Source organism: Gobio gobio, assembly GCF_949357685.1.
Source record: "Gobio gobio genome assembly, chromosome: 5".
Taxonomy (NCBI): Eukaryota; Metazoa; Chordata; class Actinopteri; order Cypriniformes; family Gobionidae; genus Gobio; species Gobio gobio.
The window spans coordinates 12,977,198-13,002,695 of record NC_137101.1 but is presented as its reverse complement, the minus strand read 5'-3'; the positions used below and the strand labels follow the sequence as shown (position 1 = coordinate 13,002,695).

The 25,498-nt window shown below is 38.4% G+C and overlaps 2 protein-coding genes across 2 annotated transcripts in view; both read left to right on the top strand.

The window, feature by feature from the left end:
- Positions 1 to 14,957, top strand: LOC307126093 (scavenger receptor cysteine-rich type 1 protein M130-like; the record flags this gene model as incomplete). The annotated part of the gene is made up of 18 exons (XM_079816469.1): positions 1 to 112; positions 3,800 to 4,108; positions 4,269 to 4,583; positions 4,839 to 5,141; positions 7,437 to 7,751; positions 7,925 to 8,239; positions 8,353 to 8,670; positions 8,749 to 9,072; positions 9,148 to 9,465; positions 9,685 to 9,987; positions 10,095 to 10,166; positions 10,350 to 10,691; positions 10,771 to 10,974; positions 11,056 to 11,148; positions 13,362 to 13,424; positions 13,675 to 13,725; positions 13,846 to 13,896; positions 14,905 to 14,957. The coding sequence occupies 18 exons, from the start codon at positions 1 to 3 to the stop codon at positions 14,955 to 14,957; spliced, it is 3,861 nt and encodes a 1,286-aa protein (XP_079672595.1).
- A 229-nt stretch (positions 14,958 to 15,186) lies between these two features.
- Positions 15,187 to 25,498, top strand: part of LOC307126091 (scavenger receptor cysteine-rich type 1 protein M130-like) — a gene marked incomplete at both ends in the record, with an annotated part of 39,769 nt that continues 29,457 nt past the window's right edge. The window contains 2 exons of the mRNA XM_079816467.1: positions 15,187 to 15,217; positions 22,931 to 23,245. Of these exons, the coding sequence (XP_079672593.1) occupies positions 15,187 to 15,217; positions 22,931 to 23,245 (346 nt within the window). The remainder of the gene's footprint in view (positions 15,218 to 22,930; positions 23,246 to 25,498) is intronic.

Below are 25,498 nucleotides of genomic sequence, written 5' to 3'. Positions count from 1 at the left end.
ATGAGTTTTGTCACTTGTACTGGATCAGAGTCAACACTGAAGAACTGTGGATCAACAGGATGGGGTAAAAGCAACTGTGATCATACTGATGATGCTGGAGTCATCTGCTCAGGTAAAACAGCTTTGTACAGTACCTCACCTTAATAATACATTACTGAAATTGTCCCCTTTTCACCAAAAAGTATTTACATTTTAATTATATTGTTGAGAAAACTATATCTTTTTTTTCTTGTGGCCACGAGTTTAATGCATAACACTATCCTGAGTGATCATGGCAAACGGGGATAATCAGAAAGGGATATTCACTCCTAGAAAAAAAGGTTCAGTGGGTTTCTGTTCGGAACCCTAGGATTCTTGACTCAATTTTAAATTACCCTTTTGCCAAAAAGGTTCTATACAAGGAGAAATGTCTTAAACCAGTGGTTCTCTAACCTCTCCTGGAGGACCACCAACCCTGCACATTTTGTATGTCTCCCTCATCCATCATACATGATTCAACTCATGAGCTCATTAGTAGAGACTGCAAGACCTGAAATGTGTGTGTCAGATATAGGGAGACGTTCAAAATATGCAGGGCTGGTGGTACTCCAGGGGCCTGTTCTTCGGACCTCGCTTAATACATCTAAGATGATTTGACAGATCCAAGATCTTTTAATCGTGATAACTGATCTATGGCTAATTTGGTTCTTCAAACGAATTTGCGGATTGGATTAAAATATCTGGATTTAATGATCTAAGATCACTGCGCGTTCTTGTGTTCCCTGAAGAGGGCAGATGCATCGATACTCGAAACCACAATCAGCAATGCAGCGATTAGCTGGCGGAAAGACAGCAACGTAATGACATCATATAATTAAAAAAGCCACCTGGCAAAAAACTTGACAAATTACACAAAAAACCCCCACGAATTTCTGAACCTTTATAAGGAAACAGCCAAACGACCAAACCAACATAAAAGTTATAATAGATAAATGATAAATGTTTTTTTTTTTTTTTTTACATGATTACCAATTATTTATATTCACGATTTTATACAGTATTTGTACACCCTTTAAATTTTTATTTCAATGTTGTAATTCAATTTTTAATTCAATTTTCGAAGCAGATTTGTAACATGACAGTATTCAAGTTTCTTATGGGTCAGGATCAAATTATCCTCTCTTGCGCTGCATCAAGCCACTCCCATAATATCCGTGATCACTTAATGCACGGCTCAGATTAACTGTACAACGTGTGTAAACCAATAAAAATAAAATTATATAAAGTAATTATTCCATCACAAATAAATCGCTCAATCAAGTGGCTGTGTCTATATTATTATATACAACATTATAATATCATATACATTCTCATATACATATACAATATAACATTTTTATATTATTATTATTTAAAATTATTATTATTGCCTCAGGTTCAGTAATGAACTCTTGTAATAAAGTAGCAGTGGCTGGGACAGATTTTAAGTATCACCTCAAGATGCAATCTAATCCTGTTTACGTGAGATAAGCCTGCTCATGAGCAGGTTTAAGCTTACGGACCTGTTACTATGACAGCAAGTCAAGGATGAGCTTCGAAGAACCAAACAATCCAAGATCATGTCAAATCGTCAACAATCAAATCCAGCTAACTGAGTTAGCGAGGTACGAAGAACGGGCCCCAGGATTTTTGAGAGCCGCTGTCTTAACCGATTGCATAATAGTTTAATTTTTAACTGTTATTTAAATTTTATTTTTATATAAAACTACAAATGAATTAAAACTTTTAACATTGTTGTTTCAATGTATTGATAACAAATGATTCAAACCTCATTCAAATAATGTCTATACATAGTGCAATACAATATAATAATGTAGGGCTAATGTAGATCATATCTTAATTCTGCACTCTCTTTTGTGTCATTCTTCATTCTATATATTGAATTATAAAAATTAAATGCGAGCGCGTCTGGCTTTTAAAGGGAATGGGAGATGACACTCTGATTGTTTTTTTTTGCATGTTATGCCCAAAACACATCCATGACTCATTAAGAGAATAGGGACAGCCCTTTTAGACCATGCGCCGGGCGCGTCGTCCATTTTTTTTTTTCCAGTCGTTAAACTAGCAAAAGTGGATTCGGACACACCCTAAGTGCACTTGCGCCATGTGCTTTAGACCATGCGCTTAGATCGTTAAAATAGGGCCCTCAAGCTTTAAAGGTCCCATGGCATGGCATTTTTCTATTATTTATAATGTTTCCTGAGGTGTACTTATATTGTTAGTATGATTTTTACATAAAAAAATGTCAATTTAGAAATAAAAGGCATTTTTTTCTATACTGTTATTACACCTCTGGCTGAATGTCCTGTTTTAAGGGGTGCGTCTGCTGTGAGATTTCAGTGAAAATGGCCACTGTTGTGATTGGCTGACATCTTTGCATTTGAAATGAGTGTTAGATTATGTTGCGGAGGCAACATTTAGCGAGGCACTGCATGCATGAGAGAGAGAGAGGCTGACTAGGCACTTGTGAACCACGGAGAGCTGGAGGAAGTTTTATTGTACTTAGTTGTTGAGAGCGCTGTGCTGTTAGCACAAGCTTATTTGTATCTGAGAGTTCTGAATAAACAGTCCCAGTCACGTCGACTCTGTCTTCTTCCACCTTATTTTACGAACTTTGTAACACATGTTATGTACCATTACAGCTGTCGAGATGAACGAATCGTCAAAGTGTGGATTAAAGCATTATTTTATGATCTATTCCTATCACATGAAAGGCTGCAGTGATGAGCATTGAGTACAGACAGTCTGTTGATTGCGTGAATGCAGTGATCTCGTCATTGTAACGCGTTTTCTCTCACAAAATGCTTTCACCACAACTAACAGCAAACACGACATTGATATGAATACAGTAAGAGCTTCGCTGTGCTGCATAACAGCGTAATTCCTTATAACGGCAGTTTGGGCAAGTGTGCAGATACACTCGCGATGCGTGATTGACAGATCCGAACATTATGAAGAGTGTTCTTTGATCGCTCTCTGTAGTTTAATCACTTTAAAAAATGGATTTGTTTCATTCTACTGATAGAAACGATCGTTTTAGTCACTGGCTTAATTCACTGATGCATTACGCTTAGGGCATCAAGATGGCGATCATTAAACGATCTAGAAAGAAGTCTGTGTGAACTTGATAAGCTACACATCAGAAATCACTGATCACAGATCAGGCATTAATGAACACTGTTACTCACTGTTTGTCGCGGTGCTGTCGAATCCATATCGTAAAGTCTGTTTGTAAAGAATGTGCTTACATAAACTGAATCCATTTTCTCCGAATGCTCTGGGCGGGCAAAGCAGAGGAAGGGAGAGGTAACCTTTCCTGGTATGACGGCATAACATGAAAATTCCAGATCAGCTCGTCTGAGCTCTCATTTTCTCAAAGGCAGAGAAAGACAGCCAGAACTCGGTTTTCACCCATAAAAATTTCTAGCCACTTGGGGACCATATACAGGCTAGGGGAACTCATATTAATGTTAAAAAACCTCATGAAATGAATTTTTCATGCCATGGGACCTTTAACACATATGCTTCTACGTTTAATATTTCCCAGTCTGTTTTTAAATTCTTAATAGATTTTAAGATTCTATTTGGTTTATTTAAAAAATAAAACACAAGTATAAAACTTATCGCATTTATCTTCCATATGAAATATGATCTTAATAATGGATAAAATATAATTTTTTATATATACCAAGTGTACGATTATTTTTATTATTATTTTTGTCCAGTGAACTATTTAAATTAACTGTCTTGTCTTATTCAGAAGTCAGGCTGGTTGGAGGTTCTCGCTGCTCTGGGAGGTTAGAGATACTTGATGGTCAGTCGTGGGTGTCAGTGTGTGCCACTGCCTTTGACCAGCAGGATGCAGAGGTTGTGTGTAGAGGGCTGGACTGTGGAGCTCCTGTACCGGTGCTGGGAGAAGCTGCTTTTGGCAAAGGAGACACTCAGATGTGGACACAAGAGATTCAGTGCAGAGGAAATGAGTCTCAGATTCACCTCTGTCCAACACCACCATTAAACCATTACCAAAGCAACTGTTCTCATGGCAACAATGTTGAATTAGTGTGTGCAGGTTAAAACAAATTTTCACTTCAGATTCATATCCCCAGATTGAGATGTGATATCAAAATGTTTTCCCTCCTCATTGTGTGATGTATTTTACCTCACTCTTTATTTCTCTCTGTTTCTCATTGTCTCTTCATCTCTCATTCTCTCTGTTGTTCAATATATAGACGGTGCAAATGTGAGGTTGGTTGGTGGTCCCAGTCGCTGTGCTGGTAGAGTGGAGGTTCTTCATAGAGGTCAGTGGGGAACAGTGTGTGATTTTGGTTGGGATATGGCTGATGCTGCAGTGGTGTGTAGAGAGCTGGACTGTGGAGAACCTGTAGATGCTTTGGGTGATGATCATTTTGGACCAGGATCAGGACCAATCTGGATGGATGTTGTATTATGTACTGGATCAGAGTCTACACTGAAGAACTGTGGGTCATCAGGATGGGGTAAAAGCACCTGTGATCATACTGAAGATGCTGGGGTCATCTGCTCAGGTACTGTAAACTGCTCCAAATTTTATTTTGTAACTGATTATCCGCCTGCCTTAAAGCTCACAAAAAATCTGATCATAAATGAGAAGCGTTTTTTGAATTTCAAAATAATTTTTAATATATATTTTTTTCATTGCTTAATGCAACAATGGTAATATTTAAATTGTAAACATACCTGTACACACCAGTATTCTTTTTTTAAATAAATCTTTTTTTTTTTTTTTTTCTGTTCATATTTATTTTCTATTGCTTCTTTAGGTGTCAGGCTGGTTGGAGGTTCTCGCTGCTCTGGGAGGTTAGAGATACTTGACGATCAGTCGTGGGTCTCCGTGTGTGATGCTGCCTTTGACCAGCAGGATGCAGAGGTTGTGTGTAGAGAGCTGGACTGTGGAGCTCCTGTACAGGTGCTGGGAGAAGCTGCTTTTGGCAAAGGAGACGCTCAGATGTGGACACACGAGATTCAGTGCAGAGGAAATGAGTCTCAGATTCAAAACTGCCCAACATCACCATTAGAGGAAAACAACTGTTTACATGACAACAATGTTGAACTGATGTGTGCTGGTAAGAGCTGAATTAAGGGACACACCGAACCAACGCCACAGAACTAGCGCATATGAAAGCCGACTGTGTTGTCACTTCGTGTCGCCTGAGTCAGGGCAAAAAAAACTGCACATGAACACACTGAGTCGAGAGAACTAAAGCCGACTGTCAGTGTCAACTAGCATATGCGTTCTGTGCCTGCACGTAAATAAGACAACTGTCTATTTCTGCAGATATATTCAAAAAGGGAAACCAACGCTGCAGATACACAAACCGTAAACAAAGCAGTGCGTTACCGTGTTGAATATCAATCCTGCTTATCACTTTCTTTATTCCACTCCGCTTATGTTAATATTAAAGTATTTGCCCAGGAATACTCAAGTATGATGACATAAAATTATCTTGAATTCTTTGCTCTCTGTTTTGCTATTATTCTTGTGCACTGATTCATTCACTAATGCCTGCCACACACTTGAAGATTTTAAGCCCGATTTTGAGCCTTTTTTTGCGATCAAGGGGCTTGGCCCGATTCAAGGTTTGTCGCAAACGACTTTTTTGTCCAAAAAATCCTCAATTGTGTGATGTCATTACGATTATTTTACTGCTCCCGATCGCGTGTTTGATATTTACGATTTGGGATCGTTTGTGGAGGCCTTGAACAGGCTCCCTCTGACGTGAAACCAGCAGATATAGCAGCCAGAAACACTTTTATGGTTGAAAACACTTTCCCTTGGTATATCAAATTCTGCAAAAATGATAGAACGACTGCCACTGAACACTGAAAGTGAATTTCGTGTTTAGCCACACACCAGGGTTTAAACACGCCCCATTTTCACTCATAAAGAGACCTAGTCGATGAAGCTCATGCATTTTTTTTTATGGTCCTGGTAACACTGTCAGACAGACTGGTTGTGTTCAAATTGAACCACTCACTGGCCAAGTCCATAGCGCCAGGATGAAAATGAGGATGAAAAACTCCCCCTCTGCCTGTGACCGTAGATCTCTGTGCAACGGGAGACACCACAGGTCTTCTTATAGCATATGTATGATCTCTGCCTGCCAATATTTCCCTGGCCACCTCGGAGCTATTCATATCAATTTCAATCCCTCCTCCCTCATTCTGTAGAGTGTTGGGGATATCAGTGGGAATGCATAAAAGAGAGTGCGAGGCCATTCGTGTGCCTGTGCATCTGTCCCCAGGGGTGCGTTCTGGTGTTTCAGGGAGAAAAACAGAGGACACTGACCATTGCTGTGAGAAGCGAACAGATCCACTGTTGCTCTGCCCTATATGCTCCAAATCTGTACGACCAATTTCATGTTGATTTCCACTCCCCGTATAGAGGATTGCCCCTGGACAGCAGATCTGCACCCTGATTTGTGCGTCCCTCTAAGGGATTAAAAATCATTGCTCCGTAAAATCAGTTTGCATGCTAACATGTGCAAGGGAAGTGATCTGAGATCCCCCTGTCGATTTATGTAAGCAATGACTGTAGTGTTGTCCGTTCTCACATGGACATGATGCCCCTTCAGAAATGGGAGAAAAGGGATTGGTCAGGTGATGACCCCATCTTCCATTCCCTATCGTGCCTGCATGAATGCCTCCCCAACTGGACAATGGTGCATCCGTTGTTATGACTTTTCTGGCTTGAACCACATCCATGGGTACCCCTTGAACCAGAACATCTCCATTGGCGCAGTGCCAAGACTGCCTCTGACGTCACTCTCACGCTCCTCCGAGAGTGCCGTAATGGTTCCTGCCTCAGAGAAGCTACCCAGCGTTGAAACTCTCTCAACAGTCTGCCTAAGGGATGACTATCAGGGCTGAGGCCATCAGTCCTCATAACCTGAGGCTTGTGCGGAAAGAGACATGTTTTCCCTGCTGAAATTCGGCCAGGCATCGTTTTCCTACCCTGTCTTCCGACAGTCGTGCTCTGAATGTCCAGTGACAGCAGCAGATATTTTGTTAAGACTGCATGGGAATTAAAACACTCGGTTTAATGTAAAGCCCTGTTTCTGTATGTGTTCCAGAAGAATATCTGTGTGTCGTCTTTGTAAGTAGTGAGAAGAATACCCTTTTCCCTGAGTGGAGTCAGAACCGCTTCTGTACATTTTACCAATACTCTCAAGCTGAGAGACAAGCAGATTGGGAGAACCAGATATAGAACCAGATTGTCGGCTTGGTGTGTCCCGGGCTTTAAAGAGAGAAAAGATGCACATATACTGTATATGAACCCATCACAAAACAACATACTGGTCTATTATATTATTGTAAGTATGATAAATGCTGTTCTCTCTCCCTTTCTATTTCCCTCTCAGATGTAATGAATGTGAGGTTGGTTGGTGGTAACAGTCCTTGTGCTGGTACAGTGGAGGTTCTTCATAGAGGTCAGTGGGGAACAGTGTGTGATGATTTCTGGGATATGGCTGATGCTGCAGTGGTGTGTAGAGAACTGGACTGTGGAGAACCTGTAGATGCTCTGGGTGATGCTCAGTTTGGACCAGGATCAGGACCAATCTGGATGAGTGTTTTATTTTGTTTTGGAATGGAGTCAACACTGAAAAACTGTGAATCAGCAGGATGGGGTAAACATACCTGTGGTCATAATGGTGATGCTGGAATCATCTGTTCAGGTGAATGACAAAGTATACTGTCATATTGTGATAAACGTCATAAATTACATACAATTTTCATAATTATTGTTATTTAGGGACTTCAACTGCTGAATCGCTTCTACTCTTAAGCTTGTCACTCTGAGTAACTGTCTTTTTTCTGCTTTGTACCATTTTGAATGTAATAAAAACAGATCATAAACATTCCAGACTTACCAATGGGTCTCACCTGTGCTCTGGGAGATTAGAAATGGTTCATGGAAACACCTGGAATTCAGTGTGTGCTGCTGCCTTTGACCAGCAGGATGCAGAGGTTGTGTGTAGAGAGCTGGACTGTGGAGTTCCTGTACAGGTGCTGGGAGAAGCTGCTTTTGGCAAAGGAGACGCTCAGATGTGGACAAAAGAGATTCAGTGCAGAGGAAACGAGTCTTATATATCTTTCTGTCCAACATCATTTTCTCTCAAACACAACTGTACTCATGAGAATGACATTGGACTGTTGTGTTCTGGTAATGGAGCAGTAGTTACTTATTGAGATAATCATACATAAAAAAAACCCACAAAAGCAACTTTCTATTTCATGTTTCATAATGTTTAAGTAAACTCTTTGTTCTTTGTCCAGGTTACACTGACCTCAGACTGGTCAATGGTCCTGACATCTGTTCTGGTCGAGTTGAGCGTCAGTACTTCAGTCAATGGGGCACAGTGTGTGATGCATGCTGGGATATGAGAGCTGCCAGTGTCCTTTGTAGACAGCTGAATTGTGGGATTGCTGTGTCTGTTGTGGGATCAGACTGGTTTGGAGAGGGAAGTGGTGAAATGATCTGGGCTGATGTGTTTGATTGTGACGGGAATGAAACAAAACTCTCAGAATGTTCCATCTCTTCATGGAGTCGAACTGAATGTTCTCATAGACGAGATGTTGGAGTCATCTGCTCTGGTGAGGGAAATTTTATTGAAATAAATGTTATAATTTACCTTACAATTTCTTAATAAAATGTCACCATCTTTCACTCAGATTCCTCTCTGGCTGTTCATGATGGTCTGGTGCGGTTGTCTGGAGAGAGACAGTGTGAGGGGGAGGTGGAAGTTTCCATCCATCAGGTCTGGAGGAGAGTTCTGCTGGACTCCTGGAGTCTCACTGAATCCTCTGTGGTCTGCAGACAGCTGGGCTGTGGCTCTGTGCTGAACTTCTCCGGCTCCTCTTCATCCAGTCCTGAACACAGTCATGAGTGTGTGACGGGCTTCCAGTGCTCTGGGAGTGAAGCTCATCTGGGGAACTGCAGCTCTCCACAAACTCTCAACTGCAGCTCCACACAACAGCTGTCAATCACCTGCCTTGGTGAGAAGAGCAACATCTGGGCAGATTCTTCAGTTGTTAGTGATCAATAATGTGTTTTCTCGCTCTGAATATCAGGTCATGGGTCCATCAGGCTGGTGGGTTCTGGGGGAGACTGCGCAGGGAGGCTGGAGGTTTTTCACAGCGGCTCATGGGGGACAGTGTGTGATGACTCCTGGGATATTAAAGATGCCCATGTGGTGTGCAGACAGCTGCAGTGTGGAGTGGCCCTCAGTCACCAGCCGGTACCAGCCTGGTTTGGTCCTGGTTCTGGACCCATATGGCTCGATGAGGTGGAGTGTGAGGGGAATGAGACGTCCCTGTGGAACTGCTCTTCTCCAGGCTGGGGAAAACATGATTGTCAACACAAGGAGGATGTCGGAGTCGTGTGTTCAGGTACACTACACTAGTGGAAATGTTTTGAAATGTATGCATTTATTTGTTTTTCAAAACCAAAAACTAAGTTTTTATAATATTACGCATATGTAATATTTTAGATGTTATCAGTGCTTGCAACATGGATTAGCCTTGTATTAACCAGTTATTTTGATGATATTTTTAGATTTAGCAAAACCAGAATTGCTCTTGTTTTAATGCACTCAATTTTCCATCTAGAGTTTAAAGAGATCAGGTTAACTGAGGGCTGTGAAGGGAATGTGGAGGTTTTCTACAATGGATCCTGGGGGAATGTGTGCTGGAACCAGATGGAAGCAGACACAGTGAGTATGATCTGTCAAGAGCTGAACTGTGGAAGATCTGGTGCTTTTTCCAATTCTAAACCAAGAGTAGAATCAGCTCCTAACTGGCTGGATAAAGTGAAATGTCGACCACATGATTCAAATCTGTGGCAGTGTCCATCTTTACCCTGGGGTCAGAACTACTGTAATACAGATGAAGTGGCCAAAATCACCTGCACAGGTAAGACTGATGCAAGCATCTCTTAAAATACAACCGCAATCCATTAACATTATTGAGTGTATGAACAAAATGTATTTGCAATATATTGAATTCACTTGTGATTACAGAACAGGAGAGTCATGAGTCCCCTAGAAGCTATTTGACATGCTCCACATCTCCACATCAGAGACAGTGTTCAGGTAAGTTTATTTGATGTAAAAGAACATAAAAATCATAACAGCCATATGTATATTTTCAACTTGGGGCACCAAGAGGATTTAATCTCACATCACAGACATACCACACTGTAGGTGTTGCTGATCTGACAGTACTGTACTTTGTTGGTATACAATAATGTGATCTCTGTGAATTGTGTGATTTAGAGCATGTTCCTCTCAGACTGAGTGGAGGGGAGGGCCGGTGCTCTGGGAGGCTGGAGGTGTATCATAACGCTGTGTGGGGCTCAGTCTGTGATGATCAGTGGGACATCAGCGATGCTCAGGTGGTCTGCAGGCAGCTGGGTTGTGGAGCAGCACTGAGGGCTGATGGGAATTCAGCCTTTGGTGCTGGTGAAGGTGTTGTGTGGCTGAACAGAGTCGAGTGCAGAGGGAATGAGATTCACCTGTGGGACTGTCCTCTCTCCCTGAAGAACCACACTGACTGCTCCCACAAAGAGCACGCTGGACTCATCTGTGCAGGTCACAGCAACACACTGACCAATATTAGTGATTTTTACCTCATTTTAGTGTTAATAATATTTGTGTATTTGCATAATTTCTAATGTGTCTGTGCCTGCTTTGACAGATTTGCCAGTGTCTGTGTCTGTTACAACATCAGCTTCTCCTCCAGTTTCTCAGACAGTGCGCTCAAGCTCAACATCAGTCTCTCCTCCACAAACTCCTCCAGCAGCGTCTCTCTCCGTGCTTGTGATTGTACTGGGAGTTGTGCTCTTACTGCTCTTAGTGCCACTGCTTATACTGATTCAGCAGAACAGAGGGATGAGGAGAGGTAGGAGAGATCCAGAGACTGTCATATTGTGTCTTTTTCAGTGTGTGATCAGTCATGTGTTGTGAACTTGTTTCTTCACAGCTCTCTCTGACTGGTACACAGGACTACACAGGGCTCCAAGCGAGGTAGTTTATGAGGAAATTTATCACAGACGCAATCACTTCACTCATACAGGTGAGGCATCATCAGAGATTGTTAAAAAAATCTTGTGCACATTGTAACAACAATGAGTTTCGGGGAATAATGAATTCAAATGGTATGAATATTCATGAGTCTATGAATATGATTTGCTTGTTGTACAGACAATATTAAGTATAACGGAACCTTTAATCATTTAAAAGTAACCTTTATCCAAATTGATTTCTTAATCAATTATCAATCTTACAAACCTTAAGAAACATTGATCTATTTGATCAGGACAAATAATATCTCTTATGTTTGTACAATTTGTATTACTGAAGTAGTAATACAGGAAAATCAAGCTTAAATGGGTAGCTAAAATGTCACGTCTCATTGACTTTGATATTTGTGAGCAAAACAATACGGATTCAATTTAATGCAATTATTGGGTTTTAATAAAACAACTACAGAATACAAAGCTATGAGTCACACGGGGGTAAATATGCATATATATGTAGGAGAAAACAAATGATATGGTACGAACAAGGAAAAATCAAACTTAACGAATAAAATCAAAGGGAAACGAATGATGGAAAGAGAGAATCAATGAGGGAGAGAGAGAGAGAGAGAGAAAGAGAGACAGCTTCAAAGCACCTTCACCAGAGCCCTCAAGAAATTTATGATTTCATGAATCAGGAATAATTCAGACAACCTTTTACAAGCAGTTTAAATGTGAAGTAGAATACTTGCATTAGGCTTTCTCGTGTAAGTGTCTGAGTTCTAATCGTAGGGGAAGTTCGCTAAGGAGTTGCGTGTCCGGGAGTATTTCTTTGAAGTTTAGGAAAGTCGCTCCAGAAGTTTGCTGGTTCCTCTCTCCGTGGCTGGGGATGCCAAAGGGATCCTTCTCTCAGGGGCGGCGAAGGCCGGGATGGTCTTCCTCGTAGTGGCGGAGTGCAAGGATTAATGATCAGCTCCTGTTCTTATAGCTGGAGTGGCCGACACCCAGAGAGTTGGAAGGATCCAATCAATCCGGGGAGAAAGAAGGCGCGAGTGTTCCATTGTTCTCTGGACCCCCTCCTCTTAGTTAATCAATAGGGTTTAAGCCTCTATTTCTTAGAAAGCCGGTACTTCTGTAATAATGCATCCTGTTGTAATTTGTGAGCGAGATTCGGCACAGTCGAGTCTCTGCGATACCAGAGATACCAAGAACTGTCATTCTGCGACGTGAGCGTACAGATATACAAGATTATCACTGTTACTGGCATACAGGTTTTGATTTACATACAGTAAACATCCTAGTTATTCTAATACATCGTATAAAGACATTAAATCAACGAATTATATATATTTGAACATTATTGAGACAGTTTTTTGGTCCACATGGTTCAAACAACGTGTGTGTGTGTGTGTTTGCGTTCCAGCGTTCTCCGCTATGTATGTGTGTGTTTGCGGACGTGAAGTCATGTGAATGTCTCGGGGCTAATACATTCAACGCTCCATTCTCTTGCGAAGACATCGTGGCTCCTCGGGTTGTTAATTAACTTAGATAGCCCAATCACACACAAAGAGTCCTTTGTTTATGGCTGATTTGATTAGGAAAGTCACGAGTTGGCGTGTGGAGGTCCATCCTGTTGATCATTTCGGCCAAAGTCTGATTGAATCGGGGCATTGTTGCTACAACATTGTAACCATTAGCAATCATGAACAAACCACACGTGGGACTGATTAATTAATTAAAAAGCCTCACCTTCTTTCCCTGGTGTTTATTTCAATCAAACTTCAAGTACTGGAGTGATGTACACTTCCCGTGAAGTGATGTATCAATGAACCCGTATTTCCCATTTCATTTTCAGTGCAATTCAAACTGAACATATACGCTTCCTTTGGAATGGAATCTCACTTAAGATTGAGTAATAGCCCATGAAGTCCACTTCGCAGGGCACATTTGATTGATTGGAATGCAACTAATTTATGTGTTTAGATAATTCTGAAAATCTTGCTGAGAAAAGGAATGCCATCGAGCAAAAATCTCAGTCATCTCTGTTAGTTTTGTTACTAAGTGAGCGGTTTCTTCATTCAGTCTTAATTATGTATCTCTATCACTTTATCATTAATAAATGAGAGACATCAGTGATACACATCTAATTTACATTAAAGATTTTTCTATCATTATTCTGCCTAATAATTTTTAATCAATCCACAGAACTTTATGACCCAAAGTATATGAGAATTCAGTGTTTTTGTTCTGTTCCTCTCTCATTTAACAGGAGGGAGTCTCATCTCTGAAGAACTGCATTCTGGGCATGAAGATGTTGATTCGCTTCTCTCAGGTTAGAGATGTGATTTACAAACTCAGTAAGCAAATGTAAACAGTGAAATTCACAAATTCCAGGAAATAAATGACCTGTAAACATGTACACCACAGTATACAATGCTAATATAATAGAGTCTGATGTTTTGAATAGCAATGGCAATAAGACATTATTAGCCTTGTAAACTGGTCAAGTGATTTCATTACTAGATGAGTAAAATGATCTCACTCCCTGCATTTTATTGGTGCAAATATCTTTATTTCGTCAGGATACTATGAGGAAATCATCATTGGTGGACCAAAACCAGATAGTGAGACAGGTGCTTGTTCACTTCTGTACTGTAGTTGTAGTTCTCTCTCTGTAATTCTGCATTCTCATTAATATATACATTCAAGTTTGTTTTGAGCTTGATGGCATTGATTTCATGTTAAATTTGTAGATGACACACCAGAGGACTATGACGATGTCATTACCAGTGGACAGACCTACGGTACTGAAAAATTAGTTGTTTTTAAATTTAATTTTGTTCTTTTTACACCCTATTTATTTAAAGTGGAGATAAGATAAAATGTTATTGTATTAGCTTAAAGTTATATTTAAGTGTGTGTGTGTGTGTGTGTGTGTGTGTGTGTGTGTGTGTGTGTGTGTAGTGGACACACCAGAGAATTATGATGATGTCATCATTAATGGACAATGCTCTCAATGTGTAACGGGTGAGTCACACAACTTCATTTTTAATCTACATCTCTAAGATATATATTGAACGTGTTTCTACCATTAATGAATCATCGTGGTTTCATCAGGTGTAAATCTAAGTGTCAGACAGTCATGAGGGAAAAGACATCAATGACACAAACTATTAAATGATTATTATTTTATTTTATTACATGTTTAAAGAGGGGGATCAGGAGGAGTATGATGATGTGTGGAGTATCACTGAAGATTTGAGAAACTTGTTAGGTAACCTTTTTGTCTTATGATTCCTGCACTTTTTAAATATATTATGATATATATTTCATGTTTAAGACTCACAATTTACGAATTGACCCCTTCATGAGTTGAAACTGAAATGTCCACAGGCCCCACACCATTGTATTTATCTCATATATACACTGTATATACTGTCAAATGATTGAACACACCTCATTGTTTAATACATATTTTAGAATAAAATGAAAGACACAAAATTATAAAATAAGGTCACACTTTAGATTAAGGTCCAATTCACTATTAACTAACACTTTTTGGGTAGGATTAAGGGATTTAGAATATGGTCATGCAGAATAAGGCATAATAAATATGTGCTTTATCAGAAATGAACAAACAGCCAATATCTTTGTAATATGCATGCTAATAAGCATTATTGAGAATTGGACCTTAAACTAAATTGTTACCTAAAATAATTTTAATATTCATTTGCTGATTTAAACTCAGTTTGAAATACTGATGTAATCACAACATTGAACTTTTTTGTTGCTTTTTTTCTTTTTAAATGCAGACTATGATGATGATGTGGGGGAGGAGTCAAACAACGAGAGAGAAGCTGTTTGACTCAATGGCCACACCTACTGCCACTGTTCATTACAGCTTCTGGATTTTTTTTATTTATTTTTTTATACATTTTTTTTAAATACTTGGCAACATTTTGAAGCAATACTTTTAGAGTTGCCTTTGATTCTCTTTTCAATATTCTTTAATAAACCACTTAAACATGGTCATTAACATACATCTTGATCAACAGAATTACTTCCAATGTTTCTGGAAAACTTTGTTTATTGCCATGATTGCCACAGTTCTGGTTAAGAATCAGGGTCAGGGTTAAATGTTTCTACACTTAACCATTTGTTTTCTCTTATTGTTCCTGTCAAGTAATTGAGATGTAGGAGAGTCTTCCAGTGATAAAACATGATGGTTACAATGCCTTGTACAAAATTTGTTTTCTGAACATTTACAGTGCATCCGGAAAGTATTCGCAGCGCTTCATGCTACAAGCTTGGCACACCTATTTTTGGGCAGTTTCTCCCATTATTCTTTGCAAGACCTCTCAAGCTCCATCAGGTTGGATGGGGAGCGCCGTTGTACAGCCATTTTCAGGTCTCTGTAGAGATGTTCAATCAGGTTCAAGTCTGTGCTCTGGCTGGGCCACTCAAGAACAGAGTTGTAGGGATGGAATTGGCCAGGTGATGAGCGGTGCCTGTTTTCCTGCAGACATGACACTTGCCATTCAGGCCAAAGAGTTCAATCTTTGTTTCATCAGACCAGAGAATTTTGTTTCTCATGGTCTGAGAGTCTTTCTGGTGCCTTTTGACAAACTCCAGATGGGCCGTCATGTGCCTTTTACTGAGGAGCTTCTGTCTGGCCCCTCTACCATACAGGCCTGATTGGTGGAGTGCTGCAGAGATGGTTGTTCTTCTGGAAGGTTCTCCTCTCTCCACAGAGAAACGCTGGAGCTCTGTCAGAGTGACTATCGGGTTCTTGGTCATCTACCTGACCAATGGGGGCCTTCTCCCCCATTCACTCAGTTTGGCCAGGCAGCCAGCTCAAGGAAGAGTCCTGGTGGTTCCAAACTTCTTCCATTTACGGATGATGGAGGCCTCTGTGCTCATTGGGACCTTCAATGCTGCAGACATTTTTCTGTACCCTTCCCAAGTCTCTGAGGTCTACAGACAATTCCTTGGACTTCATGGCTTGGTTTGTGCTCTGACATGCACTGTTAACTGTGGAACCTTATATAGACAGGTGTGTGTTTTCCAGATCATGTCCAATCAACTGAATTTACAACAGGTGGACTCCAATCAAGTTGTAGAAACATCTCAAGGATGATCAGTGGAAACAGGATGCACCTGAGCTCAATTTTGAGTGTTATGGCAAAGGCTGTGAATACTTGTGTACATGTGATGTTTTATTTTATTTATATTTTTAATTTTTTATAACAAACTTCAAACAAATTTCTTTCATGTTGTCATTATGGGGTATTTTTTTTTAGAATTTTGAGGAAAATAATTAATTTAATCAGAATCTGTAACACAACAAAATGTGGAAGCGCTGTGAATACTTTCCGAATGCACTGTATGTTAGAAAACATTCATAACTAACCTGAAATAGGATGTTTGCATAAATGTAATTCAGTGATTATGTTGTTGCTGTGAAGTTGCATTACATACCACCCAAAATTACAAATTGGGTGTATTAAATATTTAAGCAAACAGCATTTCTGAAGAGAAAAAACTCATTTATTTGAGACATAATGCTCATCTACTTTGCTGAATTTCCTGAATTATTCTTAATACAGCTAAAGAATGTTCATTAAAGACCAGAATGAATAATGACTCTTTTAATATTTGATTCACTGTCTTGATTTATTCTGTTATCTGTTTTTGATGTGATTTTTAATATGGTCGACTTTCATATTTCATTTATCTCTATTGCGATTTTTCTAAAATATTTTCTGTTACCTCAAAATTACAAAAAATAAATAAATAGTCTATAGTATTACACTGACAAAATATAACTTGGAAAATGAATGTGCAATTCTAGGCATTTGGTTATTGACCGTTCATGCTGGTTTGTATTTAAAAGTGTTGGAGACTTGGAGATTAATCTTTGATTTATATAGACAGATAAAATAACCTTGGTTTTCTCTAATGACAGTTCAGAATGATCCAGCACATTTCAGTTGTGATATCAGATGGATTTGAAAATGTAAAAATGCAGAATGTTTATTGTAAGGGTTATGGGATAGAATGTAAAGTTTGTACAATATAAAAATCATTGGCCGTGGAGAGTCCTCAAACGCAAAAAGCCAACGTGTGTTTGTGTGTTGTAATTCGCCCAAGTCATCGGCACAGATGTACTCGATCTTCAAGCAGAAGGGACTGGATGAAATATTCTGAATGATCAGTTCACAATCTGACTTGTAATGCAGTCTGGAATCATTCGTTCTTCTGGCCAGAGGAGAACTGGCCTCCTGACTAATTCTGGTTTCTCCCAAGCCAGTTTCTCTCCATTTCTGTCACCAATGGAGTTTTTGGTTCCTTGACACTCACCTTTTGGCTTGCTTAGTGGGGACACTTAATATTCAGCAATATTATATATCTGACTGCACTGACATTATTAGACTGACCTGAGCTGGACAATGACATCACTGTTTTCTCCAGAGTGGCTTCATCCCATAATAATTGATTAACTTTACACAGTTATTGAACCAAACTGAATCAACACTGAACTGAACTTTTTAGAGCTCCTTTATGGCATAATTGAATTCTGTTTGCATCATTGAATCATTATTTCCTGTTTATAACCGTAATGCTTTGAAACTGTGTATTGTGTATTGTATACTTTACCCGATCTCATGGCTTGCATGTTACTTTCAAAACTTTTTATAGGTTATTACTATTGTTTGTTGTGAGCTAAAAGTGTCTTCTTCAGAAATCATGTCCTCCTGTAAGAGTCTCTCTCTGCTTGAGCGGCTCCAGTCTGTTTGCTGCTGCTGGAAGCGTCTTTCACAGCTGCAATAGACAACTATACAATTTAGTTAAGTGAACCCTTTTATGTTTTGTTGTAACCCTTTTATGTTTATTCAATTCACATGGCTGCATTTGCACATTTTTGCTTCAAGCGGATTGCAGGTGGACAGATTCAGATTGCAGATTCATTGTTCACCCTCTGGGGGTTTATTTTGCGATGATTACCAGCTGAATGTTCATTATTCTGCTTATTCCACAGCTACTTGGTAAATAAATACATGGGCACATTGATTTTAGTTAAAAAAAATGTAACAACAAGCTACTTTATTATTCTAACTTGTGTTTTTGTGCAAAGAGGCAGCAGAGTTTTATGAGAGAAATCAACTATTTTTACCACAATAAAATGGTTATTTAACCAGAATCAGTCATTTAGGATTTTTATTAAACAAAAACAAACAATATCTGTTCCAGTTAGCGTTTAACACAATATAGCCTGTCATAAGACTTCAAGGCCTAGTTTTACAGACAGGGCTTAGATTAAGCCAAGATTAGGCTTTAATTAGGACATTTGGCCCCACTTTATATTAGGTGGCCTTAACTACTATGTACTTACATCAAAAAATAAGTACAATGTACTTACTGTGTTCAAATTGTATTGCAAAACACCTTTGCTGAAATTGAGGTGGGGTATGGGGGTTAGGGACAGGTGTGGTGGTATGGGTTAGTTTAAGGGTAGGGTTAGGTGTAAGGCAAGTGTCAACTGTGTAATTACAAATGTAACTACAGAAATTAATTACAGATGTAATTACATGCAGGTATTTTTTTAAATGTAAGTACAATGTAAAAACATGTATGTACACAATAAGTGCTTTCTTTCAAATGATTAATTAAAATGTTAGTTCATAGTAGTTAAGGCCACCTAATATAAAGTGGGCCCGGACATTTTAAGTAGCTTTTATAAAAATGCCCTGGAAAAAGACATCAAGAGCTCAAACATGCATTTTAGTCCTGTCTGTGAAACCGGGGCTAAGACTCTTACCCCCAGTTTCACAGACAATACTTAAAGGGTTAACGTTAGTCATGCCGTTCCACACACATAAGACCTCCGTTCATTTTCGGAACACAAATGAAGATATTGTTGAAATCCGAAGGCTCAGTGAGGCCTGCATAGGCATTTACACTCGCAAGATCCATTAATGTACTAAAAACATATTTAAATCAGTCCATGTGAGGACAGTGGTATAATATTAATATTATAAAGCGACAACAATATTTTTCGTGCGCCAAAAAACTAAATAACGACTTGTATAGTGATATCCGATTTCAAAACACTGCTTCATGAAGCTTCGGAGCGGAAACGAATCAGCGAGTCGAATTCTGATTTGGATCGCGTGTCATACCGCCAACTGCTAGCCTGGTTAAAACCAGACCATTCTCAGTAGAAACTGTAGTCTCAGTAGTTTGCAGAGCAAATCTAAATTTGCCGTAAGTTGTTTGGGTTTTCCCAGGCTACCAAACTGCTGAAATCACGTGACTTTGGCACTCCGAACCGCTGAATCGACTCGCTGATTCGTTTCCGATTTTATTTATTTATACTTATTTATTGATTAATGGATCTTGAGAGTGTAAATTACATTGATGCCTATGCAGGCCTCACAGAGCCTTCGGATTTCAACAAAAATATCTTCATTTGTTTTCCGAAGATGAACGGAGGTCTTACGGGTGTGGAACGACATGAAGGTGAGGAATAAATTACATTATTTTCATTTTTGGGTGAACTAACCCTTTAAGATCTTTCACAGACCCTTAAGCCTTGTCCAGGACTAAAATGCATGTTTGAGCTGTTTTGAACTGAAAGCAACTTGTCCTGATATATCTTAAAATATGTCAGTCCAAGTGTTTTGTCTCAAGATGCACACCAGTAATCCAAGGCACGTTTTGTAAAGGTAGGTTACTTAATATCCTAATTGAAATTAAACCTAATCCTGTCTGTGAAACCAGGCTTTACTGTATCATCTTGTTTCTGGGTTAATAGGCGTAATTCTATGGGGGGACAGGGGGACACGTTCCCCCCATAATTCAAAGAAGGACAATTTGTCCCCCCCAATATTTGATCATACTGTATGATTATGCGGGCAATATCGATGTGATTGCAAATACGTCTTTCTTTCCAGCTCCGAAAATATAAAATCCCGGCAGATCCATTTCCCAAATCCATTCGACTGGCCTTACACTATACACTAACAAAACCTATTTCTCCTGAAATCCATGTCATGTTTTCCCTATACCTTTAGTAGCTCGACGGACAAGTAAGTTAACTTAGCCTGATAAAACGTAATTAACAAAAATAACTAGAGAATCACCAAAATGCAAGAATGATTCTGCATTCATTACTGTAAGTGGCGATTGACAGTGAATGATAATGTATAATGAACTGACGGTAACTAACGTTGCACTGTTGACGCTCGCGCAGCCTCTCGAGGAGAAATCGAAACATATGCACCGCTCACACAGAGAAACTCAGTAACACACTGCCGTAAATATGTAGAAATGTGGAGTTTATTTATATTTATAACATGATACAGTTGCAATGTCACATTACCAAGAGTGCTGTTTTCCTGAATAACATCACGACTGAAAACGTCACGCTGATTTCAAATGACAGCTCCATAAACAATTATTAACATTACGTCACTTACATTTTGATGCAATATTGAGTGTTTTTGTTCTATTTCAGCAGCGAAAACAGTTCCAAAAGATCACAGCAGAACGAGTGTCACCGCAACAGCGTGTTAGTGAATGATTCAGCGTTTTGAATGAATCTATACAGAATCAAAGATTCAATGAACTATTCGTAAACGACCGCCTCATTCTTGAATGAATCAGTGTTTGAACAAATCGACTCAATGACTCGCTCATTAAGACGGTCACCTGCTGCCACCTACTGGTGCTTTAGTTTCATCTTTACAACATTTCTTATTTGTATATTCAAAAAATATTTAAAACAATCTCATAACATTATTTAATGCAGTTGTAATTTTTCAGTGTAAATTATTTAATTTTACTGGTAACAGCCAGTGTCGTCTTCTAATTTAATTTATTGATACAATTTAAGAATATAAAAGGAAATCTGAATCATAGCCTATATTTAATAAGATTAGGGGAAAATGCCCTTTATAAAAGGTAAAAATATCACAAATATGCATATGTCAAAGCTGATTGAACACTGGTGAGAATATTGCTTCAGAATAAATGTTATTTACAACTCACACACAAAAAAATATTTTGTATTGCCAATTACAGCCGATGTTGTATGTTACAGCCGATGCTGTAATCATTACAGGGTGAGTATACGTTGGTTTGACGATCAGATGTAAGAAAATTCCTTGTTGTGTTACACAATTACAAACATTCAAACTCTGACTTTTATTTTATTTTGATTAAAAAAATGTGTGCATGCGTCACCACAACAAGTCCCACAGCTGTCCCCCCCAATGTGTGATTGACAATTTCGCCCTTGGTTTGCTGCACTCTAGTGGAAGACTAACGCATTAAAGTAAGAAATGGGCTTCGTCTGCCTGTATTTAGAATAAGTAGTGTTTTGCTGCCATCTTGTGGGTGAGTAACGCATTGACACCTTTGATGCAGATGCCCATTACTGCTCATTTGCTGTGTAGCCTACTTTGTGCTATAGTAAATGATGATTATTATATGCTATAGTGAACATTTTGTTTACAACTTAAACTTGATATAGCTTTTTACTAACAATAAACATTGTTATTGAATGAAGAATTTATAAAATAAAAACAAAATAATATTTTTGAACAATGCCAGAATGGGTAAAAGGGTTGATAATAGCTTATATTTGTTACACAATGATGTTGTGTTTTTATTTTATAAAAATATCTAATCCTGTTTTTTGTTGTTGTTGTTTTTTTCAAATTTAATTTTCAGCTGTTATCAGTATCTTGATCTCAGCAGGTGTTTGGTTCTGATGCTGTAAATATCCTGGGGTGCTTCCTCTCTCTGAAATCTTTAATGTCTCCTGTATGATGTGTGACTATTTTTTGCCTCTGGCAGGTGTGTGTGTGTACATCCTCACTGAAGTGTCTTGATATGGAGGAGGAGTTCTTTTCTCTGCTGACGTGCTTTTAATATATATGGCGAAAATCATAAATGCCTCCTCTGATTTGTCACTGAATCTCTTTGATGGTTTCCTCTGTTGTGTCTAATAAGGTAATGATGAACCTGATTGGAACGTTGTGGCGCTTGCTCTCTGTTTTTAGGGGACTGACAGGAGCCAGTTTCTTCAGTGTGTTTGAGGGAGCAGAGAATAAACTTGTGCTGTGTTCTGAGCCGTTGAAATAGAGCTGAAGGAGATGATGGAGAGATGTTTGATGCTGATGTTTCTGATCAAAATCATCACCGCTGGTAGATATTTTGTGCATTTATTTAAAATTTTGTTTGAGTGTTAGGATGTTGTTTTCTTAGATTTTACCCTCTGTCCTACTGTTCTTTTTTTCTAATAGTTCTTTCCCTTTTGGGTCATTTTGTGTTAAATCAAACAAATTTCTGTAACATCCTTGATTCAAATATGTGATTTTTTTTTTTTCTGAAGGAAGACAAACGTAAATGGTGATGAAAGTCAAAATATTAAATTCCATGGATGAATATTTACTGGGTAATCCACTCTTTTGTACCAATCTCTGTGTAAATATAAAATATTAATGTGCCATCGTTCTAAAGTCATCCCCTCCACTCCCTTATTTTGACACTCCTGTACAAAAGTGGATTGCTCAGTAAATATTTATCAGTGGCATTTAATATTGTGGCTTTCTTCATTTATGTTGTTCTTTCACCAAATAAATAAATACAATATCAAAATAAAACTTTTTAGCTGTGGACCTCTGGTTGAGTTAAAACTGAATCTGTCCCCGTTTCTCTTTCTGTTGTTTGTCATTCACCTGTTGCAAAAAGTGAATTATTTTATCTCTCTCTCTTTCTTTCTTTCTCTCTTTTTCTTTATGTTTCTTCTTGTTCTCTCTGTTTAATATGCAGACCATGTAAATGTGAGGCTGGTAAATGGTAGCAGTCGCTGTGCTGGTAGAGTGGAGGTTCATCATAGAGGTCAGTGGGGAAGAGTGTGTGAGGATTTCTGGGATATGGCTGATGCTGCAGTGGTGTGTAGAGAGCTGGACTGTGGAGAACCTGTAGATGCTCTGGGTGATGATCATTTTGGACAAGGATCAGGACCAATCTGGATGAGTTTTGTTATGTGTTCTGGATCAGAGTCAACACTGAAGAACTGTGGGGCATCAGGATGGGGTCCACATGACCCTGGTAGGAAAAAAGATGCTGGAGTCATCTGCTCAGGTAAGTTGCTCCAAATCTGACTTCATTATTACATCAATGAACATTGTTCGACTTTAACTAAATTTTAATTCATGCCTGTACACTAAGAAACAAAACCACTCTTTGAACTTATGCTGTTTCTTAATGAGGAATATTTCTCTCAACTCTTCCTGCTGAGTCCATTTACTGTATACATTCAAAGAAACATCTAAAAGCACATCTCTTACATCAGTACTCGCTCTGTTAATGAACTCTTCACTACCCACAACTCACTAACACTGACTCTAAGGTTTAAAATCTTTCACAATTTTTTCATATACTTTTTTCTTAATTTCTTAAAAAATGGAAGTGAAATGTGACAACATGCCCCATAGGTGGGGTACATTGAAACATAACCATATGACAGCTAAAAATGTTATCTGTTCTTATCAAAAAATATACAAGACAAACTAAAATATTTATGTCATTAACATACCATTTTTAACTTTCAAATAAAATAATGTCATTTTTTAATAATTAAAAATATATATTTTTTTAATTTGACAAAAAACAGCAAAACACAGCTATACAGCATAGTTCAAAACATAATAATAAAATAGTCTTTATTCACATTTTTATCATGGTTTCTCAATAAAATTCATAAAAGTATAGAATAGAGGGCCCCACTTTATATTAGGTGGCCTTAACTACTATGTACTTACATAAAAAAAATAAGTACAATGTACTTACTTTGTTCATATTGTGTTGCAAAACACCTTTGCTGATATTGAGGTGGGGTATGGGGGTTAGGGACAGGTGTGGTGGTATGGGTAAGTTTAAGAGTAGGGTTAGGTGTAAGGGAAGTGTCAACTGTGTAATTACAAATGTAACTACAGAAACTAATTACAGACGTAATTACATGCAGGTATTTTAAAAAAGATAAGTACAATGTAAAAACATGTATGTACACAACAAGTGCATTGTATCAAATGATTAATTAAAATGTTAGTACATAGTAGTTAAGGCCACCTAATATAAAGTGGGTCCGAATAGAATAGCTTATTTCTAACAGGGGCTCATTGTATCGCAGTGTTAGAACATGCCCCACCTGTGCAACTTTAAACCCAGCTCGTGTCTTCTGCTGGTTAGATCAGCATTAAAGAACTAATCTCAGCTGTTAAATAACAGATATAAGATTAAAATATCAGATTTGTCTAATTTTAAATAAACAAAAAATTAACTTGAGTAAGAAATGTACTTTTGCTATTGTTAAGTAAAGATGAAGAGATTCTTTATAAGAAAGTGAAAAATACGTTTTTTTTTTTTTGTCTTTGCTCAGATATAGCAACTAGTAAATACACAAATTTCGTCATCCTGGCATGTATGGAAAGTTTTAAGCCGTTTGTTTTACAGCTAACCCCGTGCTTGAAGCTCATTCCATGTACGGAGCATAATTATAAAAAGCAAATCTACCTATTTCTGTATGAAAAAATGGCCTCTTTATTGACACTACAACAGGAACGTCACTTAGCCCCCATGGTATTTGTAACTTGCGTTTGCAAAATCTTTGCACTCACATCTAGAGCTACACTTATGTCAACAACCAGTCAAGAAACCTTGTTAAATGTTAACAAGTAAAATGTGACAGACATATCCTCTTCTTCCATTTCTACTCTGTTAAAGAAAAGTTACTGTAATGTTAGCTTTTAGACACATAAGCTGCATGGGGAATTTACTTAGGCCAGACTTTGCTCCAGAGTTACTATAAGCGATGACTTAAATGCTATCTGTTTGCTCATGTAAATGTATGATAAAGTAATAGCATACTATATCTAATTCCTCTCTATATAAGATAAGTTGTCCACAGAATGCTATTTAATTACACATTTAATTACACAACCGCATGTAGCTATTCAACCCATTTTTGAGCTAAAATAAAAATTACAGCTAAACCTAAATTGAGCTAAACCTATACAAATACCACAGCTGTACAATTTTCATACCTTATAGGCCTACTAAATTTACCCTATACAATAGCCTAATGACATAACATTATTTAATATTTGAATCACAGCTTATATAGTGTTTTGACGACGACAACCCAAGTGCATTTTACCTCAAACTTGCACTAGTTAACTTTCTAAAGTAGCAATCGCTTCTCGGGTCGACATTAACACACTGACAAAATTATATTCTGAATTAAAAATATTTGTATACCACTTTTTAATGTGTGATTGTGTAAAGGTGTTCACGAGATACCAACCTTTCGCGAACTTCTCAAGAAGACTGAGGTGT